The following is a 19,243-nucleotide window of genomic DNA, read 5'->3' as shown; positions in this document are numbered from 1 at the left end:
GTCGAGCAGGCTGCTTTGCCCCAGACTCCCACACTCCAAAGACGTACAGGTATGTAGGTTAATTGGCTGGGTAAATGTAAAAATTGTCCCTAGTGTGTGTAGGATAGTGTTAATGTGCGGGGATCGCTGGGCGGCACGGACTTGGTGGGCCGAAAAGGCCTGTTTCCGGCTGTATATATATGATATGATATGATATGAATTGGAGCAACTTGAAAGTTTTTGAACTGTGCTCATCCTGGTAAGTGATAATTATTTTTCATACTCCTGGCTTGTGCTATGTAGATGGTGGTGGGGTTTTGGGATGGCATGAGGTGGGCCACTCACTTCAGGATATCCAGCTTTTGACCAGCACATATTTCCATAGATTGGGTACAGCATAAGAGGAGGCTATTTGTCCCTTATATCCATGTTAACCTTTTTGCTGTAATCTTTACTCCATCATATTCTGAATCCAACAACATGCTTTAAATCTTTTTTACTCATTTTGGTCAATAAATACACACATCACAGAGTTAAAATGCCCGTAATTTTTATTTGGTTATCATGTACAATTCACATGAGGGCCAAGGTCTTTCAGAACCATCTTGACCACTGTGTTTTTAAAATTATTTTGCAGATGTCCAAAATTTGATTTTAGTAAATAAAATAACTGTACACAAACACAGCAGTTCTTGGCTTCAAGTGAGCATTTTAAGCAAGAGAATTGTTGCACTAAATCAGTCACGGTGAATGCAGATGTCTTAGTTTCCCATTACAACAGTACTTGAAAAGCAAATGCAATTATTTTGTTTTTGAGGTGTGGGCACCATCGGTAGGGCAAGATTTTCTATATGTTTGATCACCTGAGGTCAGTTTAGGGATGTTTTTAAATGATTTTCAGAATGCAGAAATTGGTAACATGGCCAGCAATTTTTGTCCATCCTGAATTGGAAGAAGGTGGTGAGTCACCACCTTGGACTGTAGGTGCTTCCACACTACTACTGCAGGGAGAGCTTCAGGATTTAAAATTGACTTTATTTATTTTTTAAATTGCATCTATGAGAACTTACTATTACTATTTCTCTTTCAAAGTATTGACAAATTACACAGAAAAAGGAAATTGAGGAATTTGGGTCTAGTGATCACAATGCCATTAGTTTCAATATAATTATGGAGAAGGTCAAATCTGGACCAAGGGTTGGGATTTTGGATTGGAGAAAGGCTAATTTTGAGGAGATGAGAAAGGATTTAAAAGGAGTGAAATGGGACATTTTGTTTTATGAAAAGGATATAATAGAGAAATGGAGGATATTTAAAGGTGAAATTTTGAGAGTACAGAGTCTTTATGTCCCTGTTCGGTGGAAAGGAAAGAATAATAATTTGAAAGAGCCGTGGTTTTCCAGGGAAATTGGACACTTGGTTCGGAAAAAGAGGGAGATATACAATAAATATAAGCGGCAGGGAGTAAATGAGGTTCTTGAGGAATATAAAGAATGTAAAAGGAATCTTAAGAAGGAAATTAGAAAAGCGAAAAAAAGATATGAGGTTGCTTTGGCAAGTAATGTAAAAGTAAACCCCAAGGGGTTCAACAGATATGTCAATAGCAAAAGGATAGCGAGGGATAAAATTGGTCCATTAGAGAGTCAGAGTGGGCAGCTATGTGCTGAGCCGGAAGAAATGGGGGAGATATTAAACAATTTCTTTTCTTCGGTATTCACCGAGGAGAATGATATTGAATTATGTGAGGTAAGCGAAACAAGTAGAGTAGTGATGGAAATTATGAGGATTAAAGAAGAGGAGGTACGGACACTTTTGAAAAATATAAAAGTGGATAAGTCTCCAGGTCCTGATAGGATATTCCCTGGGACATTGAGGGAAGTTAGTGCAGAAATAGCAGGGGCTATGACGGAAATATTTCAACCGTCATTAGAAACGGGGATGGTGCCGTGCCGGAAGATTGGCGCATTGCGCATGTTGTGCCTTTGTTTAAAAAAGGTTCTAAAAGTAAACCTAGCAATTATAGACCTGTTAGTTTGACGTCTGTGGTGGGAAAATTAATCGAAAAGATACTTAGGGACAATATATATAATTATATGGATAAACAAGGCCTGATTAGAAACAGTCAACATGGATTTGTGCCTGGAAGGTCATGTTTGACTAATCTTCTTGAATTTTTTGAAGAGGTTACCAGGGAAATTGAAAAGGGCAAGGCTGTGGATGTTGTCTATATGGACTTCAGTAAGGCATTTGACAAGGTTCCACATGGAAGGTTGATTAAGAAGGTTAAATCGTTGGGTATTAATAGTGAGGTTGCAAGATGGATTCAACAATGGCTGAATGGGAGATACCAGAGGGTAATGGTTGACAACTATATGTCAGGTTGGAGGCCAGTGTCTAGTGGAGTACCCCAAGGATCTGTGTTGGGTCCACTGTTGTTTGTCGTTTACATTAATGATCTGGATGATGGTGTGGCAAATTGGATTAGTAAATATGCAGATGATACTAAGATAGGTGGTGTAGTTAATAATGAAGTAGAGTTTCAAAGTCTACAGAGAGACTTGGGCCTTTTGGAAGGGTGGGCTGAAAGATGGCAGATGGAGTTTAATGCTGATAAGTGTGAGGTGCTGCATTTTGGTAGGACAAATCAAAATAGGACGTACAGGGTAAATGGTAGGGAACTGAGGAATGCAGTGGAACAGAGGGATCTGGGAATAACTGTGCATTGTTCCCTGAAGGTGGAATCTCATGTGGATAGGGTGGTGAAGAAGGCGTTTGGTATGCTTGCCTTTATAAATCAGAGCATCGAATATAGAAGTTGGGATGTAATGTTAAAATTGTACAGGGCATTGGTGAGGCCGAATCTGGAGTATGGTGTGCAGTTCTGGTCGCCAAATTATAGGAATGATGTCGACAAAATGGAGAGGGTACAGAGGAGATTTACTAGAATGTTGCCTGGGTTTCAGCACTTAAGCTACAGAGAGAGGTTGAACAGGTTGGGTCTTTATTCTTTGGAGCGTAGAAGGTTGAGGGGGGACTTGATAGAGGTTTTTAAAATTTTAAGAGGGACGGACAGAGTTGACGTGGGTAGGCTTTTCCCCTTGAGAGTGGGGAAGATTCCAACAAGGGGACATAACTTCAGAATTGAGGGACAAAAGTTTAGGGGTAACATGAGGGGTAACTTCTTTACTCAGAGGGTGGTGGCTGTATGGAATGAGCTTCCGGTGGAAGTGGTGGAGGCAGGCTCGATTTTATTATTTAAGAGTAAATTGGATAGGTATATGGATGAGAGGGGATTGGAGGGTTATGGTCTGAGAGCAGGTAGATGAGACTAGGTCAGAGAGAGTGGTCGGCGTGGACTGGTAGGGCCGAACGGGCCTGTTTCCGTGCTGTAGTTGTTATATGGTTATATGACTGCAGTTGGAGAGGAAGCTCTGGGATTTGGAGCATGTGATGATAAGGCAGCAAGAATATATTCCCAAGTCTGGATGGAGGTGACTTGGAGGAAGCCAACATGTGATTCCTGTTGATCTTGTTCACTTTGGCAGCAACAAATTGCAGGTTTGAGTGTTGCTGTTGGAATGAGCCTGCTGCTGTGTAAATATTCAAGGTGCTAGATAGCGGAACAGCAATTTGGTTGACAAACTGCCCTCTGAAATGGCCCAGCTTGTCATTCAAATATATCAACCACTGTACAACTTCAATAATTTTTGTTTTCCATAAATAATTACAATATATTGACTGCGTAACTTGTGGCATTGAGTCTCCCAACTTCTTGACTGAGAGTCTAATATACTCCATTCAATTTGTCTCCACTGGAACTTTTACTTGCGACTGAATAATGAGCCTTATGGGTTGATTATCCTTTCCAACTGGGTCTTGATGTTGAGCACCTGCCAGGTTTTGGTGCTGAAAAGTTATTAATCCCTATTCTAAGATCACTGCACACTGGAGGGTGATCAGATTTGGAAATGAACGTTGACTGCTTGGGCATCGTTCTGTTGATGTACATAACAGTCAGTCCTCTATTCACAGAAGGGTGCTGCTTCCTGTTTTCCAAGATGAAGTCTGAACCAGCTGTTTGGGGTTGAAACTGGAATGACGTCCATTTCATTTGTTGAGCCTTCCTGAGCAAGGGTTATACTCCTCACCCCAAAGTAAGCTCGGGGTTGTAAGGTGCTTTGGGATGCCTCGGGACCTCCTTCCAGCACTATATAACATCTTTGACTTTTTCTAGACTAGTTTGCATGTTTATACTTGGGGACCACCAGGATTCCAGGCCTGAGGTAATCTTATTTCCATCATAGTGGGGAATGCCAGTATGTGGATCATCTGAAAACTCACTTCACCCACCATAGCAAGTGTGGTATGGGTTTCTAGCTTCTTCCATGAATTCTATCCTTTATCATCTACTGCACTGCGTCACCATCAGCAGAATATTCTTCCTCGGGCCTTGATACCTTTCCTACACATAGTTACCTTTTGGGGAGAGGGAAAGCCTCTTGGGCCATTTTGCCCTTTCCCTCATACCCCCATCCACCAATAGGCCTCACGCAGGAAGAACACAAGTTGTTCCATTTGACTCGCCCAGACCAATGTCAAGTGCCTATAATGGGAATTGATTTACCCAATCCTGCCTGATCCATTCATATCCCCAGGGATCCAGGAGTGGGGCCTGCGACAGCCAGCGATTCTTTGCTGTCATGGTTGGGATTCCCAAATGAGGAATCTTCAAGGATTTTAGGACAGGATCGCCAAACCTGAGGGATAGTTTGCAATGGTAGGATTAGGTGAATTAATGAGTGCCTCCTGCCCAAACATGGATGTAGGTTATGTGGTTGATCCTCAATAGATCACCCTGCTTTGCATCTACATGCCTCTAAAAAGCTTGGTGTCAGCAAGAAAACCGGAAGACGGGACAAAGTCAGCCCCCCTTGGTTAGATAGTTTAAAACTGGCCTTTAAGACGGTAAGTGTAAGTTGAGCAGCTAAAGGTTTTGCAGCCCTTTGTGTGGTTTGTTTAGTTGTGAGGCTGTGAATTGAATTCTTGGCAAATGTTGCGCACAATCCGAGGCACAAATTTATACAGACTGTCAAACTCGTCAACGAAGAAGGAATGGTCCTTGTCGGGATCTGTGGCAATGTATTCCAATTCATCCGTCGCCGCCCAGGCGATCCCAATTGCATACGCAATCACACCTGCAGAAGGAAGAAAGTTAAGACAGTTTATACATCTTACAGAATAGGACAGAATACAAAGTGCTGGAGTAGCTCAGAGGGTCAGATAGATCTCTGGAGGACATGGATAGGCAACATTTTGGTTCAGAAGCTTTCAGACTCAACCAGCCTTTTGTGTTCCACTTACAGAACAGGTCACTTTGACACCATATGGTGTATGACATTCTTTTACTCCATTCCCTTATACTATTAACACAGCTTTTTTTTTTAAATCTCACATATTTCCTTAAATGTATCGAAGCTACTTACAATCAACTACTCCAACAGAGAGTTTAAATGTTAGTCTTGCAGTGAATTCACCTAACTGCTCACTGGGTGAAAATGTTCCCTGTTAACTTCCCTGTTGAATTATTATCAGACATTTTATATTTATGGTCCCCAGATTTGGACAACTTCACTCAGGGAAAGATTCTCTCTGCATGTACCCAGCCAAACTCCTTCATAAAAAAGGGGTAACCTACCAGATTACCCCTCAACCTTTCCTTTTATAGAGAAACTAGACCAAGTGGACCCGTTGGGCCCAAACCTCTCCTGCATTGGTGCAGCACCCTCTCCTCCCACCTCCCTCCTTCCCATCCCCCTCAACCCCCCTTATCCTATCCCTCCCAAGGAGATAGATTTAAACTTTAAAATGTGAATAATTTTAAAAATATAACACCGATTTCAATGAAACTTCCATTAGCACCAAAGGGATGACGGTGAGGAAGGTGGGCCTACAATTGTCGTGCTATCGTGTACCATTTTTGCTGTATTTCAGGAACAAACAAACGAGAGTTTTAGTATATAGATGAGGCCCAGTCTGATCCATGGTACCAGTCTTTGGGAAGGACTGGATTGTCTACAGTAAGCACTGAAGCTCAGATTTGCCTAGATCACACTATTGTCATGGTGTGTCACTAATAAATTTAGTAGAAAAGCAGCAGGATGGAGATAGAAGAAGCCAGAATTGTTTTCATTAGGCCACAGAAGCTGAGACATTTAATCCAGCCATATATTTGGCCAGCGCAGTGGCATAATGCTGCCTCACAGCTCCAGAGATCTGGGTTCAATCCTGATCTCTGCTGCTGTCTGTGGAGTTTGCACATTCTCTCTGTAACCGTGGATTTCTTCTGGGAAGCTCCAGTTTCCTCCCACATCCCAAATGACGTGTAAATTGGCGAATCGATTGGCCACTGTAAATTGCCCTCAGTGCATGTGGCTGAATCTGGAGGGGAGGGTAAACGGTGAGGATATGATGCGAATAGGGGGAGAATAAAATTGCTTAGGGCAAGATTTGTGTAATGGGTACTCGTTTAGTGACATTAACTTGGTGAGCCAAAGGCCCTGGTTCCGTGAACACCAGAACACCACACCTTTCCAGCTAAGTTTAGGATTTATTGTCACGTATACTGAGGTACAGTGAAACACTGTTTTGCATGCTATAAAGTATGTAACCACAATAAGGCACAATCTGTTCTCACTTTTAAGAAGATTGGGATGCTTGGATTTAAAGTGAACCAGGAAGGGTGGAGTTGAAAACCTTTTCTCTCAGCAAGTTGTGATCTGGACCTGTCTGAAAGTCGGGTGGAGACAGATGAAGAAAAGCTTTCAAACGTGAAAAGGGACAATTACCCAAAGGAAGAATTTGTAGAGTGCACTCCACTCCTCCCTGCAGTGACTTACCATTCCTATGGGCAGCAAGCGCAGGAGTCCGCACATCATCATATGAGCGGCCGTCAGTGATGACAATCATGAGCTTCCTCTTGTTGGGTTTGGACTTGCTGAAGAGATGTTTGGAGGCGTAGGTGATGGCTTCTCCTGTGCTAGTGCCACCGCTCCAGTACCTAATGTTCTTGACTGTGCTGGACACTGCCTCCCTGGTGTTGTGTTCCCCAAAGCCAAACTCCAGCCTCTGTTCGTAAGTGTACTGCACCACGCCCACCCGGGTGGCAGTGTCTGAGATCTCAAACTCACGGCTGATGTTGGCCACGAACTCCAGCACGGTGCGGAAGTTGCCGGTGCCCACGCTGCTCGAGCCGTCCACCACGAAGCCGATGTCGGCGGAGTTGAGGCAGGTCTTGCTGCAGACCAGGCGTTCGGTGTCACACACCCTGTGGACCAGCGGAGCCACCGCATGCTGCAGCTGGAACCAGCTGGGCACATTGATGGCAAAGTAGCCAGTGGTCCTGCAGACAGACTGGTGTGAAAAGAGAGAGAAGGTTACAGACCCACCATGCACCACCCTAGTATTGCCCCCATCCATCCAACCACTCACAGCCCGACATCCCGTGAATCAACATGTACCAACATTCAAATTAGTGTCAGTGTTGTACAGCATGAGTTTGGCCAAACACGTTCACGTTCACACTCACCAAGATGCCCATATAAGTTAGACCCATTTGAAAAAGGAACAGGCCCTTTTGATCACAACGTCTGTGCCAAATATGATGCCAAGACCAACTCGTATCTGCCTGCACATAATCCATATCCCCCAAATCCCTACACATCCATGTGCCTATCCAAAAATCTGTTAAATGCCATTATCATATCTGCATCTGTCAAAACAACTTACCCCACACGTCTCCTTTAAACTTCGCTCCTCTCATCTTAAAGCTATGACATCTAGCTTTGTTTCCATCCTGTGAAAAAGGTTCTGACTGTACCCTATCTATGCCTCATAATTTTATATACTATCAGGTCTCCCTGCAGCAAATATCCTCTATACATTCTGGTAAAATTCACTCTTGCTTCTGTGGTTCTTCGGGGAACAGAATTCTAAAGAATCATTAACTCTCAGAAATGAAAATGTTTTACCACACTGCTGTCTTAAAAGGGAAAGTTCTTATTCTTAAACAACTCATTGCTCCCTAATTCAAATCATAGTCATGCCGCACAGACACAGGCCAACTGACTCCATACTGACCATCAAGTACCCATCTACGCTAATCCCATTTTATTCTCCCTACATCTCCCTAAAATCCCCCAGATTTTACCACTCCAAAGCACTAAGGTTAACTTACAGTTGTCAATTTACATCCATCTTTAGGATGTGGGAGGAAACCCACTTGGTTGCAGCGTGAGCGTGCAAACTCCACACAGAGCACCAGGGATCAGAATTGAACCCAAGTGATTGACCATTCTGTAGAGCCACAAGGGTCCTACTGGGTTGACACCAACATAGAAAGACTGGGAAGAAAGAACTCTGGAATGAGACAGACTGAGAGGAGAGCATCAGATGGACCACTGGAAGGAGCAAGTTAGCGGCAGAGAGAAAGAAAGCAAAAGTTTTTGGATGGCACAGAGAACAGAAAGGAAAACTGGCATTGAAATTGATCTGTGGCCACAAGAAGTGTATTAAAGGGCCAGCAAACCCTACTGCAGACCAACACCATATTTTAAACTGCACACTTTCCCCTCACATGCTCTGCAGCAAAGCCAACAAAAATAAGGTAAGTCTAGTCCAGGTCATGGAAAAGAGGGGATTGGAGATTCCTGTAGATTATGAGAACAGCGCAGAGAGCAATGCTATGAAGACAGAAAAGGAGACAAATTGCTGGAGGTCAGGCGGCATCTCTGGAGAACATGGATAGGTGACATTGAGTTGAGACCCTTCTTCATACTGATAGTTTATGGATGACCCATCGCAGTGACAGATCTTCAATGGTGGCTGCATTACGTTGGCTGATGCAGCCACCATTGAAGATCCCAAGGATAACAGTTCTTGTTTTAATCCCATTTGCCTGCACGTAGCCCATATCCCTCTAAACCTTTCCCTCAGATTTATGGCAAGAGGGGAAAGACGCATAAAGGACTGAGAGTCAACTATTTCACTCAGAGGGCATAGCATAAATGGAACATGCAGAGGGAGTAATAGAGGGTACAATTACGACATTTAAAAGATGTTTTGACAGGTACATTGATAGGAATGTTTTGGAGGGAATGGCCCAATACAAGCAAGTGGAACTGACTCGATTGAGCAATTTGGTCACCCTGGATGAATTTGGCTGAAGGGAGTGTTTCCTAAATGCTAACATGCTCCATAGTTTAGACTGCTGCAGAATCTGTGAGTTCACCTTGTCCACAAAGTCACTCTCCACCATGTTCTGCCTTTCGTTTTGATCGGCACCTTCCACGGTGATGAAGAAGATGTTGATGCCGGACTCCCTGGCGAGGCGAGCGGTCTCCCCCACCTTGTCTGTGGGCCAGCCGTCCACCAGGACCACCACCACATTGGGGGCCCCTCCACGGTTCCCTTGCTCGCTGGAGAAGAAGCTGCCGATGGTGTGGCTCAGAGCTCTGCCTGCAAAAAGAGAGGATCCTTGCTGTGATCGGTTTCCAACCTGCAGCCAAACCCTGTTCCCGTGTCGATACGATACGATAAAACTTTATTTATCCCAGGAGGGAAATTGATCTGCCAACAGTCATAAAAACACAAATTACATGAAACATGTAATTAAAGTGACGAGTGGAAAGGATTGGGGGAGTGGAAAGGATTGGGGATGTGCAAAGATTGGGGGGGGGGGGGAATCAGAATTGAACCCGAGTGATTGACCGTTCTGTACAGCCACTAGGGTCCTGGTGTTGACAGCTGCAGAGAAAGACTGGGAAGTAAGAGCTCTGGAATGAGGCAGACTGAGAGGAGGGCATCACATGGACCACTGGAAGGAGAATGTTAGCAGCAGAGCGAAAGAAAGTGAAAGTTTTTGCATGGCACATAGAACAAAGGAAAACTGACACTGTCCAGTGTCATCATCCGTAACCTATTTCATGACCCCTATCTGAGGCAGTTAACCTTAAAGCCGTGTTGTTGACTCTCCACCTCAAACCCGTCAAAGGTCATCACATTAATATGAGACTTGATAGCCTATCATGCGCATGTGCACTGAAAATGGATCTCGGAGGTCATAGGGTCAGACAGCAAGGACACAGGCCATTCACTAATCTTACACCTATCCTACTTTATTCTCTCCACATTCCCATCAACTCCCCCTCAGATTCTACCACACACACTCGGCTTAATTTTCAGCGGTCAGTGCACACACCATCCTGTGATTTTGTGGGATGTGGGAGGAAATCGGAGCACCCTGGAGAAACCCATTCTGGTGGCTTTATGAGAATTTCATTAAACAGAGCTTCCCTTGCTCCTGCAGGACAGGACTGGCTGCCCACAAGTGCAAGCTGAGGACTCTGGGTTCCAGTGTGAGGTTGTTGATCCTCCGATTCATTGCATGGGCAGTTTCTTGTTCGTTTGAGGACAATTGTCGAAGATAATCAAACTTACGAAGGGGACTTTTATCCAGTTGAGTGGTGCCTACCAAAGTAGGAAAACGCTGCTTTGATCAGAAAGAAACTATCTCTATGGCACCGTGCACATCCACTTCAAAATGTCCCAGCCAAAGTAGTTTTGAAATGCAGTCGCAATTGCCATGCAAGAGATCCACACAGCAAGATCCAACATTAGACAATAGACAATAGACAATAGACAATAGGTGCAGGAGTAGGCCATTCAGCCCTTCGAGCCAGCACCGCCATTCAATGCGATCATGGCTGATCACTATCAATCAGTACCCCGTTCCTGCCTTCTCCCCATACCCCCTCACTCCGCTATCCTTAAGAGCTCTATCCAGCTCTCTCTTGAAAGCATCCAACGAACTGGCCTCCACTGCCTTCTGAGGCAGAGAATTCCACACCTTCACCACCCTCTGACTGAAAAAGTTCTTCCTCATCTCCGTTCTAAATGGCCTACCCCTTATTCTCAAACTGTGGCCCCTTGTTCTGGACTCCCCCAACATTGGGAACATGTTATCTGCCTCTAATGTGTCCAATCCCCTAATTATCTTATATGTTTCAATAAGATCCCCCCTCATCCTTCTAAATTCCAGTGTATACAAGCCCAATCGCTCCAGCCTTTCAACATACGACAGTCCCGCCATTCCGGGAATTAATCTAGTGAACCTACGCTGCACGCCCTCCATAGCAAGAATATCCTTCCTCAAATTTGGAGACCAAAACTGCACACAGTACTCCAGGTGCGGTCTCACCAGGGCCCGGTACAACTGTAGAAGGACCTCTTTGCTCCTATACTCAACTCCTCTTGTTACGAAGGCCAACATTCCATTGGCTTTCTTCACTGCCTGCTGAACCTGCATGCTTCCTTTCATTGACTGATGCACTAGGACACCCAGATCTCGTTGAACTCCCCCTCCTCCTAACTTGACACCATTCAGATAATAATCTGCCTTTCTATTCTTACTTCCAAAGTGAATAACCTCACACTTATCTACATTAAACTGCATCTGCCATGTATCCGCCCACTCACACAACCTGTCCAGGTCACCCTGCAGCCTTATTGCATCTTCCTCACAATTCACACTACCCCCCAACTTAGTATCATCTGCAAATTTGCTAATGGTACTTTTAATCCCTCCGTCTAAGTCATTAGCGTAGGTGGAATAATCTAGAGAAGAGACGGATATCAATCTGGGTGATCACACCTGCTCGCTGTGAAATAGCAGCGATGATTCTCTTGTATCCTCTAGGGAGGCCAGGCACCACCTCAGCTCCGCCCTTACATTTGTGCTCCAGTCTCTGAGAGACTTGAACCCACAACCTTCTGGTTCGGAAGGATTAGTAGTAGTAACAATAATGCTCTTTAAGCTAACCTATACTGTATAGGCTTCTGAAGTAAAGCAGGTAACTTTTACCACAGATGGTCTCTATGGAACGTTATAAGGGAAAGAAAGGTAGAGTGGTTTGAGACGTAATTCCAGAGTTTGGGAATTTCAGAGTACGGTTTTGAGCTGACACAGCTGCCAACTCAAACAAAGGATCTATCTCCTGGTGGAAGCGTGATGGGAAGGCTGGTGGGGAAATGCTGGCGAGGCAGATGGGGTTGTGGGCGAAGAGCATCGTTTGAGGGGTTGGGTGGGAAACAAGTGAGGCTGGGTGAACTGAGTGAGGTTGTTGGAGGCGAGGTGGGGAGTGGAGTGGGTAGGGTTAGTTACCAGTGAAGCAAAAATAAAGTAACCCCTAAGCAGCACGTGTTTTAATCGGGGTGAAGGAACTCCTGTAAATGGATGACAGCAAGCTGGTCATCAGCTTCTGAGAAGGTTCCTTAAAACACAAGATCACCAATGTGGCTTTGATACACCAGCATGCACACAGTGTGAAGCCTTGCCCTGTGCAAGACACTGAAAGAACCTCCTTCTGGAAGGGGATAGACTGCTGGCTCTTACGAAGGACATCACACTCACCCACATTGGAGAGACCACCTTTCTGTGGAATCTTCTCGATGGCGGTTTTAAGATCACGGGAGTTCTGGTAGGTCTGCAGGTTGAATTCAATGCTAGCGTTACTCCTGTAATGACAAAATATTGCTCTCCATTAACATTCAATAAGGAAAATTATGCCTTTCACAAAGCCAGAATGTTTTAAAGTGCTCTCCTTATTTTGTTTGCATTCTTCGTCGCAAAATGGTGTCTCTGAATTGGCAGAACATCCCTCGATCGCTCCAAAACTAAATTTAGATTAGATGATCAAAAATTTGTGGCACAGTCATAGAGGCATACTCTGTGGGAAGCAGATCCTTCGGGTCTGTGGGAAGCAGATCCTTCGGGCCAACTTGAACATGCCGACTAACGTGTCCCATCTGCACTAGTCCCATCTGCCTGCATTTGGTCAATATCCCTCTTAACCTGCCTATCCATGTACCTGTATAAATGTTTCTTAAACGTTGCAATAGTAACTGCTTCAATTACCTCCTTCGGCAGCTCGTTCCATACACCCACCACCCTCCATGTGGAAGATTTACCCCTCAGATTCCTATTAAATCTTACCCCCCTCCCCTCACCTTAAACCTATGTTCTCTGTTTCTTGATTCCTACTCTGGGCAAGAGACTGTGCATCTACCCAATCTATTCCTCTCATGATTTTGTCACTTTGATTAAGGAGATAAATTTCAAAAAGATGGCGAGGAGAGGAAGGGAAGGGTGTTCCACAGCTCAAGGCTTTGATTTTGCTGTTGATTCTACTCACCCAAACTGAACAATGCCAATGAGCGGGCCCACAATCCCAATATCAAGGGTTTCTGCAACATTTATCAAGAACTTCTTCTGGATTCCAAATCTTCGCCTTCCTATGCTCCAGCTTCCGTCTATCAGGAATGCCAGGTCCACCTTGCAATCTGCAAGCGAGAAACACAAACTGCTGGAGGAACTCAGTGGGTCAGGCAGCATCTGTGGAGGCAAAGGATTTGTCGACGTTTTGGGTCGAGACCCTGTATCAGTGCTATGAGTGGAGAGAGAAGATAGCCAGTATAAAGAGGAGAGGCAGAGGGAGAGGTGGGGTACCAGATGAGATGGAGAGGGGTGATGAGCAAGCTGCAATGGTGGAGAAAGATTACCCCCCAACCCAGAGATTCGTTTACCAAACCTCTGGCGTGTCAGGTGGAGCTCCTTGTTGGGAGCTTGGCTTCATAAAATCAGGAGGTCCACGTGGCCAGTGGTAAAATATAACTTTGTTCAATCTCTTTACAGTCAACAATAAGGCAAAAATGTGTACGTACTTGGATCTCCTCGGGAAATCGGCTTCTCAATGAAGTCTTGGTCTCTTGTGCTGAAACCTAGTACAGGAGAAAGCCTAAAATCAGTGTTTACCAACAATAATCCTTCCTCATCCTCATCCCCAATGATTCCCCAGCTAGTCAGGATACAACATCTATAGAGCGTCCCAAAGTGCCTATCCATGTATCTTTGATTTTACTTTTAGCTGGGATGCACTGCGGGATATCACATCCCACTGCAGTGCAGGATATAATGTCCTTTCAAGTAAAACACCGACAGGGTACTTGCCGGTTTTGTTTAAAGGTATTGCAGGAAACAGTCCTGATAAACTGGAGACCAAACGAAAGAAGTCAGCGAATTATCTAAGTTTACATGGCGTCGTATGGCACATAAATACCACGTCCATGCCAACCATTGTACTTATCAGTACTACACCACATTTACCTGCAATTGGTCCTGTAGCTTTCTTTGCCTTACTATACAAAGTAGTTGTAACCATGTGCTCAAAGTTTAACTCACCCCTGGCATCAAAGTCCGATTTCCAAAAATTAATCTCTGTTTCATCGGTGTTCTGATCTGGAGGGGAATAAGGCAACCAAAAGTTTTAACTCGGATTTTTAATGAGGATAGCAATGCCAAGGCTTTAGATCTCTGAGAAGAGACATTATGCTCCTATTCAACTTAAAACCCCACAATACAATGTCTCACACATCTGCCAAAGTGTGTTCTACCGTAAGACTTAAGATACAGGAAAGTCCTTTCAGAAAATTCAAACTGTCCACATCAAAATGGCAATCACCATGAGATGGAATAACTACTTCAAAGGAATAAAACCAAACATCAATCTACAGATAAACAGCCACTGTAACTAATCAGCAGAATAACATCTATTAGTGGAGGAGGGATTAACCATTGTGTAGGCCAGTGGCCTTCTCCTGTGTTTCTATGGCAGCCTTCTGTACAAAGGATTTTTTTATGGCTATTTCTTTGTGAATGTAAACACAAGAGAAAGTCAGCAATGCATTATCTTGTGACAAGTTAAATGTAACACCAGAAACGATTCACGTACTTTGCACTGTGGGCGACTCTGGGCTGTATTCCCATGGCCTGTTCCTTGGTGCCGCAAGCCTTTGACCTTCAATGAAATAATAGCAACATTTATTTGTTGTGACCCCGAAATATTAATCACGCCAGGGGAGTCTCTGATTAGCAGCCCGCAGTGCATTAGAAAATGCCGCTATTTGCTGCCCTGTCAATGTGTTTGCCAAAGACGTGCAGGTTTGTAGGTAAATTGCTCCCAGTGTGCAAGATGTGACACTGGGATAACATAGAACTAGTGTATTGTTGGTTGGTGTGGACATGGTGGGCCGAAGGGCCCATTTCCTCGCTGTATGTCTAAACTAAACAAAATGTTAAATCGTGAGGGGAATGTCTATGCTCACTTGCATAGCTGTGAAAGTTGGCACAAGCACAATCAACAAGTGAAATACAGAGCCACATACCATGGCCTAAAGAGCTGAACGTTCCTAAGCCTGGATCCCGGACTCTGTGATCTTGGACTCGATGATCCTGGACTCTGTGATCTTGGACTCGATGATCCTGGACCCGATGATCCTGGACTCGATGATCCTGGACTCGTTGATCCTGGACTCGTTGATCCTGGACTCGTTGATCCTGGACTCGTTGATCCTGGACTCGTTGATCCTGGACTCGTTGATCCTGGACTCGGTGGTCTGCCAAGTTAAACAGAACAATTATTGAACTAAATGTATATGAAGGAACTGCAGATGCTGGTTTATACCAAAGTAGGATCTGAAGAAGGGTTCCGATCCAAAATGTCACAATAGACAATAGGTGCAGGAGGCCATTCGGCCCTTCGAGCCAGCACCACCATTCAATGTGATCATGGATGATCATTCACAATCAGTACCCTGTTCCTGCCTTCTCCCCATACCCCCTGACTCTGCTATCCTTAAGAGCTCTATCTAGCTCTCTCTTGAATGTTTTCAGAGAATTGGCCTCCACTGCCCTCTGAGGCAGAGAATTCCACAGATTCACAACTCTCTGACTAAAAAAGTTTTTCCTCATCTCCGTTCCAAATGGCCTACCCCTTATTCTTAAACTGTGGCCCCTGGTTCTGGACGCCCCCAACAATAGGAATATGTTTCCTGCCTCTAACGTGTCCAATCCCTTAATAATCTTATATGTTTCAATAAGATCCCCTCTCATCCTTCTAAATTCCAGCGTGTACAAGCCTAGTCGCTCCAGTCTTTCAACATACGACAGTCCCACCATTCCGGGAATTAACCTAGTGAACCTACGCTGCACGCCCTCAATAGCAAGAAAGTCCTTCCTCAAATTTGGAGACCAAAACTGCACACAGTACTCCAGTCACCTATTCCTTTTCTCCAGAGATACTGCCTGACTCACTAAGTTACTCCAACATTTTGTGGCTAATTATTGGACTAAATCTGATCAATTTCTGGTCCTATAAAGTCTGGTCCATTTCACTGCCCTTCATGACACAGACTAATCACCATAACCTGGTCAACACTGATAGCTTACAGCAAACCCATGCACAGAGCAGGAAGAATTTGGCACCACCACAGATTTGAATCATCCTGCTCTTGTCTTGTCTTGTCTCAGGTCACATTGAATGGTATTGTCTTTGTAACATAACGGCAGTCCATTCAGCCCAACTGCTGCATGCTGGGGTTTATACTACAGCCACAAACACCCTATTTCACCCTCAGCTTTCCCACCTACATCACCTCCCCCCCCCCCACCCCCTCCCTTCATTAAATGCATCCTGCTACTCAGTCATATCCTTCCAGAGCCAGCGAGTTCCACATTCCCAACACTCACCAGGGGAAGAGTTTTCTCCTCCATTTCCCGATGGATTTTGAATTGAAGGACACAGCATAGAAACAAGGGGAGTGAGGGATTCAGAGGGCGTGGAGAGTAAGGAGGAGGGCGAGGGTAGTGGGAAGGGGAATCCGAACACTTGTCTCCACAATCCCAGAATCAGTCCAGCAACAGCACGGTGAGAGAAGTCAGGAGAACCTGTGGTCCATCCCAACAGTTGGAAGGATGGGAGATCAGAATGCACCCTCATGTAATGATGCTCCAGGAGGAGTTGCTTTATACCATTCCTGAGAGCTTCACTGGCCCCCACCACCGGTCTCCCACCTCATGACGGGAAGCCTGCCCTCGTCTAGTTTTGGACTAAGTCAACCCCTGGCCACCTCCCGTGTTGCATTCCTTAAACCTCTCTGATCCAGGACCTCTCTGATCTGCTACCTTTTCCTATTTGGCCAGGACTTTGCTCTGAAAATCCTTGAGGTTTTGGCTCGAAAAACCAAGTCTTGGTGAGAAGGACAATCCCCTACTGCTGATAACTTGCCAGGCCTGCTGGACTATTTTATTTAATCGGCACAAAGGTACCAAGTGTACTTACTGCGAGCGTTCTGATCGAGGCCCAGTACCCACTTCTCGTAATCAGTCAGCCCTGGGTTGGAGCTGTAAGCTGTAAGTGTGACAACAGTTAGCCCGGCCTGATCTACAGTGCGTGGAGTGTGGTGGGTGGGAGGACAAGGCAATAGGTGGGATTCTGCCCACACACGCCAGCACTGGTTGTTGGATCACCTCTCAGGCACAGGGCAGCAAGGCTTCCCAATCCTTGGGTCCTGACCCAGGGGTGAGATGTCAACTCCTCACCACCATGATGGTCAGAGCCTGCTGGATGTCCAGAGAGGACTTTGGGAGGATGGCAGCAGGGATTGTCCACATGTTACTGTTTCTCTGGAGCCACACTCCTGCAGGACAACGAGAGAGGTCCCAACTCTGCAACTCCCACTGCTGAATGGCCACCAGAACTGGGCTGGTTGCACAATGTGGAGCAGCCCACCCTTGTGTGGGGAAGGAAAGCGTCCTCCACAGACTCCAATCCACATTATCATCCTGAACTCCACCTACCATCAGCTCCACCCGCCTGCACCCATACCACCGCCTGCACCCATCGCCCTGCCTGCACCCATCGCCCTGCCTGCACCCATCCCCCTGCCTGCACCCATCCCCCTGCCTGCACCCATCCACTCACCTGCACCCATCACCTCGCCTGCACCGATCCACTCATCTGCACCCATCCCACCCACTGCCTGCACCCATCCCACCCCCCTGCACCCATCCCACCAACTGTCTGCACCCATCCCCCCTGCACCCATCCCCCCCTGCACCCATCCCACCCCCTGCCCGCACCCATCCCACCCCCTGCCTGCACCCATCCCACCCCCTGCCTGCACCCATCCCACCCCCGTGCACCCATCCCACCCCCTGCCTGCACCCATCCCACCCCCTGCCTGCACCCATCCCACCCCCGTGCACCCATCCCACCCCCTGCCTGCACCCATCCCACCCCCTGCCTGCACCCATCCCACCCCCGTGCACCCATCCCACCCCCTGCCTGCACCCATCCCACCCCCCTGCACCCATCCTGTTAAGACCTTTAGACGCTCCCTCCCAACCGTGTCACATCAAACTATCTGCATCCATCCGCTTGCACCAAACAAAGTCACTATGTCTGACAGACCCACCCCTACCCAACCAGGGCACATCCTGTTCCCATCCCACCCAACGTGCACTAACCTGAACCCCCCCATCCCCCCCCCCCCCTCATCCCCGCACACTCGCAGTCCCTCTCCCTCCCCCCCCACACACACTCGCAGCCCCTCCCCCCCCACACACACACTCGCAGCCCCTCCCCCCCACACACACACTCGCAGTCCCTCTCCCTCCCCCCTCCCCCCCACACACACTCGCAGCCCCTCCCCCCCACACACACACACTCGCAGTCCCTCTCCCTCCCCCCTCCCCCCCACACACACACACTCGCAGCCCCTCCCCCACACACACACACTCGCAGCCCCTTCCCCCCACACACACTCGCAGCCCCTCCCCCCCACACACACACTCGCAGTCCCTCTCCCTCCCCCCTCCCCCCCACACACACTCGCAGCCCCTCCCCCCCACACACACACTCGCAGCCCCTCTCCCCGTGGTACTGCAGGGAAACAAACCCAGTGGGGCGGGGGTTAGTTCGTGCTTCAGTGAACCTGACCTGGGTTGGCGTGGCCGTGGGTCTTCACTTCACTCCAGGAGTTGGCAGGGTCGGGGGACAGGCCAGCATAGTCGGCTGCGGGCACAGGGAGAGTCTCCTGTTAAACACCATCAATGAAGCTGTGGACGTGTGCGGGGAGCCTCGACACCATGGTACCGCAGGGCAGAGGAGGGGCAGGCTTTAACGCCGCAGGGACAACACAACTCTCCTCCCACCTCCCACTAAACCACAGGAATCAAACTCTCACAGATAGAAAACTCGCACAGTACATTAATAATCTGTGTCAATATCATCTCCCCAACTCACACATAACACACATACATACACACACACTTGTGCATACACTCACACATAACACACATACATACGCACAC

At 46.6% G+C, this 19,243-nt stretch overlaps 1 protein-coding gene across 3 annotated transcripts in view; it reads right to left on the bottom strand.

Moving 5' to 3' along the window:
• Window positions 1–525: 525 nt before the first annotated feature.
• The window catches only part of vit (vitrin), a 32,389-nt gene continuing 13,671 nt past the window's right edge, over window positions 526–19,243 (bottom strand). For 2 of the 3 annotated variants that reach the window (XM_078399086.1, XM_078399085.1), the window contains exons 11-21: window positions 18,870–18,944; window positions 17,211–17,279; window positions 15,256–15,486; window positions 14,823–14,888; window positions 14,273–14,329; window positions 13,756–13,812; window positions 13,227–13,374; window positions 12,446–12,549; window positions 9,266–9,492; window positions 6,876–7,389; window positions 526–5,174 (exon numbers count right to left, since the gene is read on the bottom strand). In XM_078399086.1, coding sequence (XP_078255212.1) covers window positions 4,996–5,174; window positions 6,876–7,389; window positions 9,266–9,492; window positions 12,446–12,549; window positions 13,227–13,374; window positions 13,756–13,812; window positions 14,273–14,329; window positions 14,823–14,888; window positions 15,256–15,486; window positions 17,211–17,279; window positions 18,870–18,944 — 1,727 coding nt within the window. In that variant the 3' untranslated portion in view covers window positions 526–4,995. The remainder of the gene's footprint in view (window positions 5,175–6,875; window positions 7,390–9,265; window positions 9,493–12,445; window positions 12,550–13,226; window positions 13,375–13,755; window positions 13,813–14,272; window positions 14,330–14,822; window positions 14,889–15,255; window positions 15,487–17,210; window positions 17,280–18,869; window positions 18,945–19,243) is intronic. The other variant, XM_078399087.1, reaches the window with a different exon arrangement.

Source organism: Rhinoraja longicauda, chromosome 5 (assembly GCF_053455715.1).
Source record: "Rhinoraja longicauda isolate Sanriku21f chromosome 5, sRhiLon1.1, whole genome shotgun sequence".
Lineage (NCBI taxonomy): Eukaryota > Metazoa > Chordata > Chondrichthyes > Rajiformes > Arhynchobatidae > Rhinoraja > Rhinoraja longicauda.
Note: the sequence above shows the minus strand (reverse complement) of the source record. Positions and strands in the feature narration are given on the sequence as shown.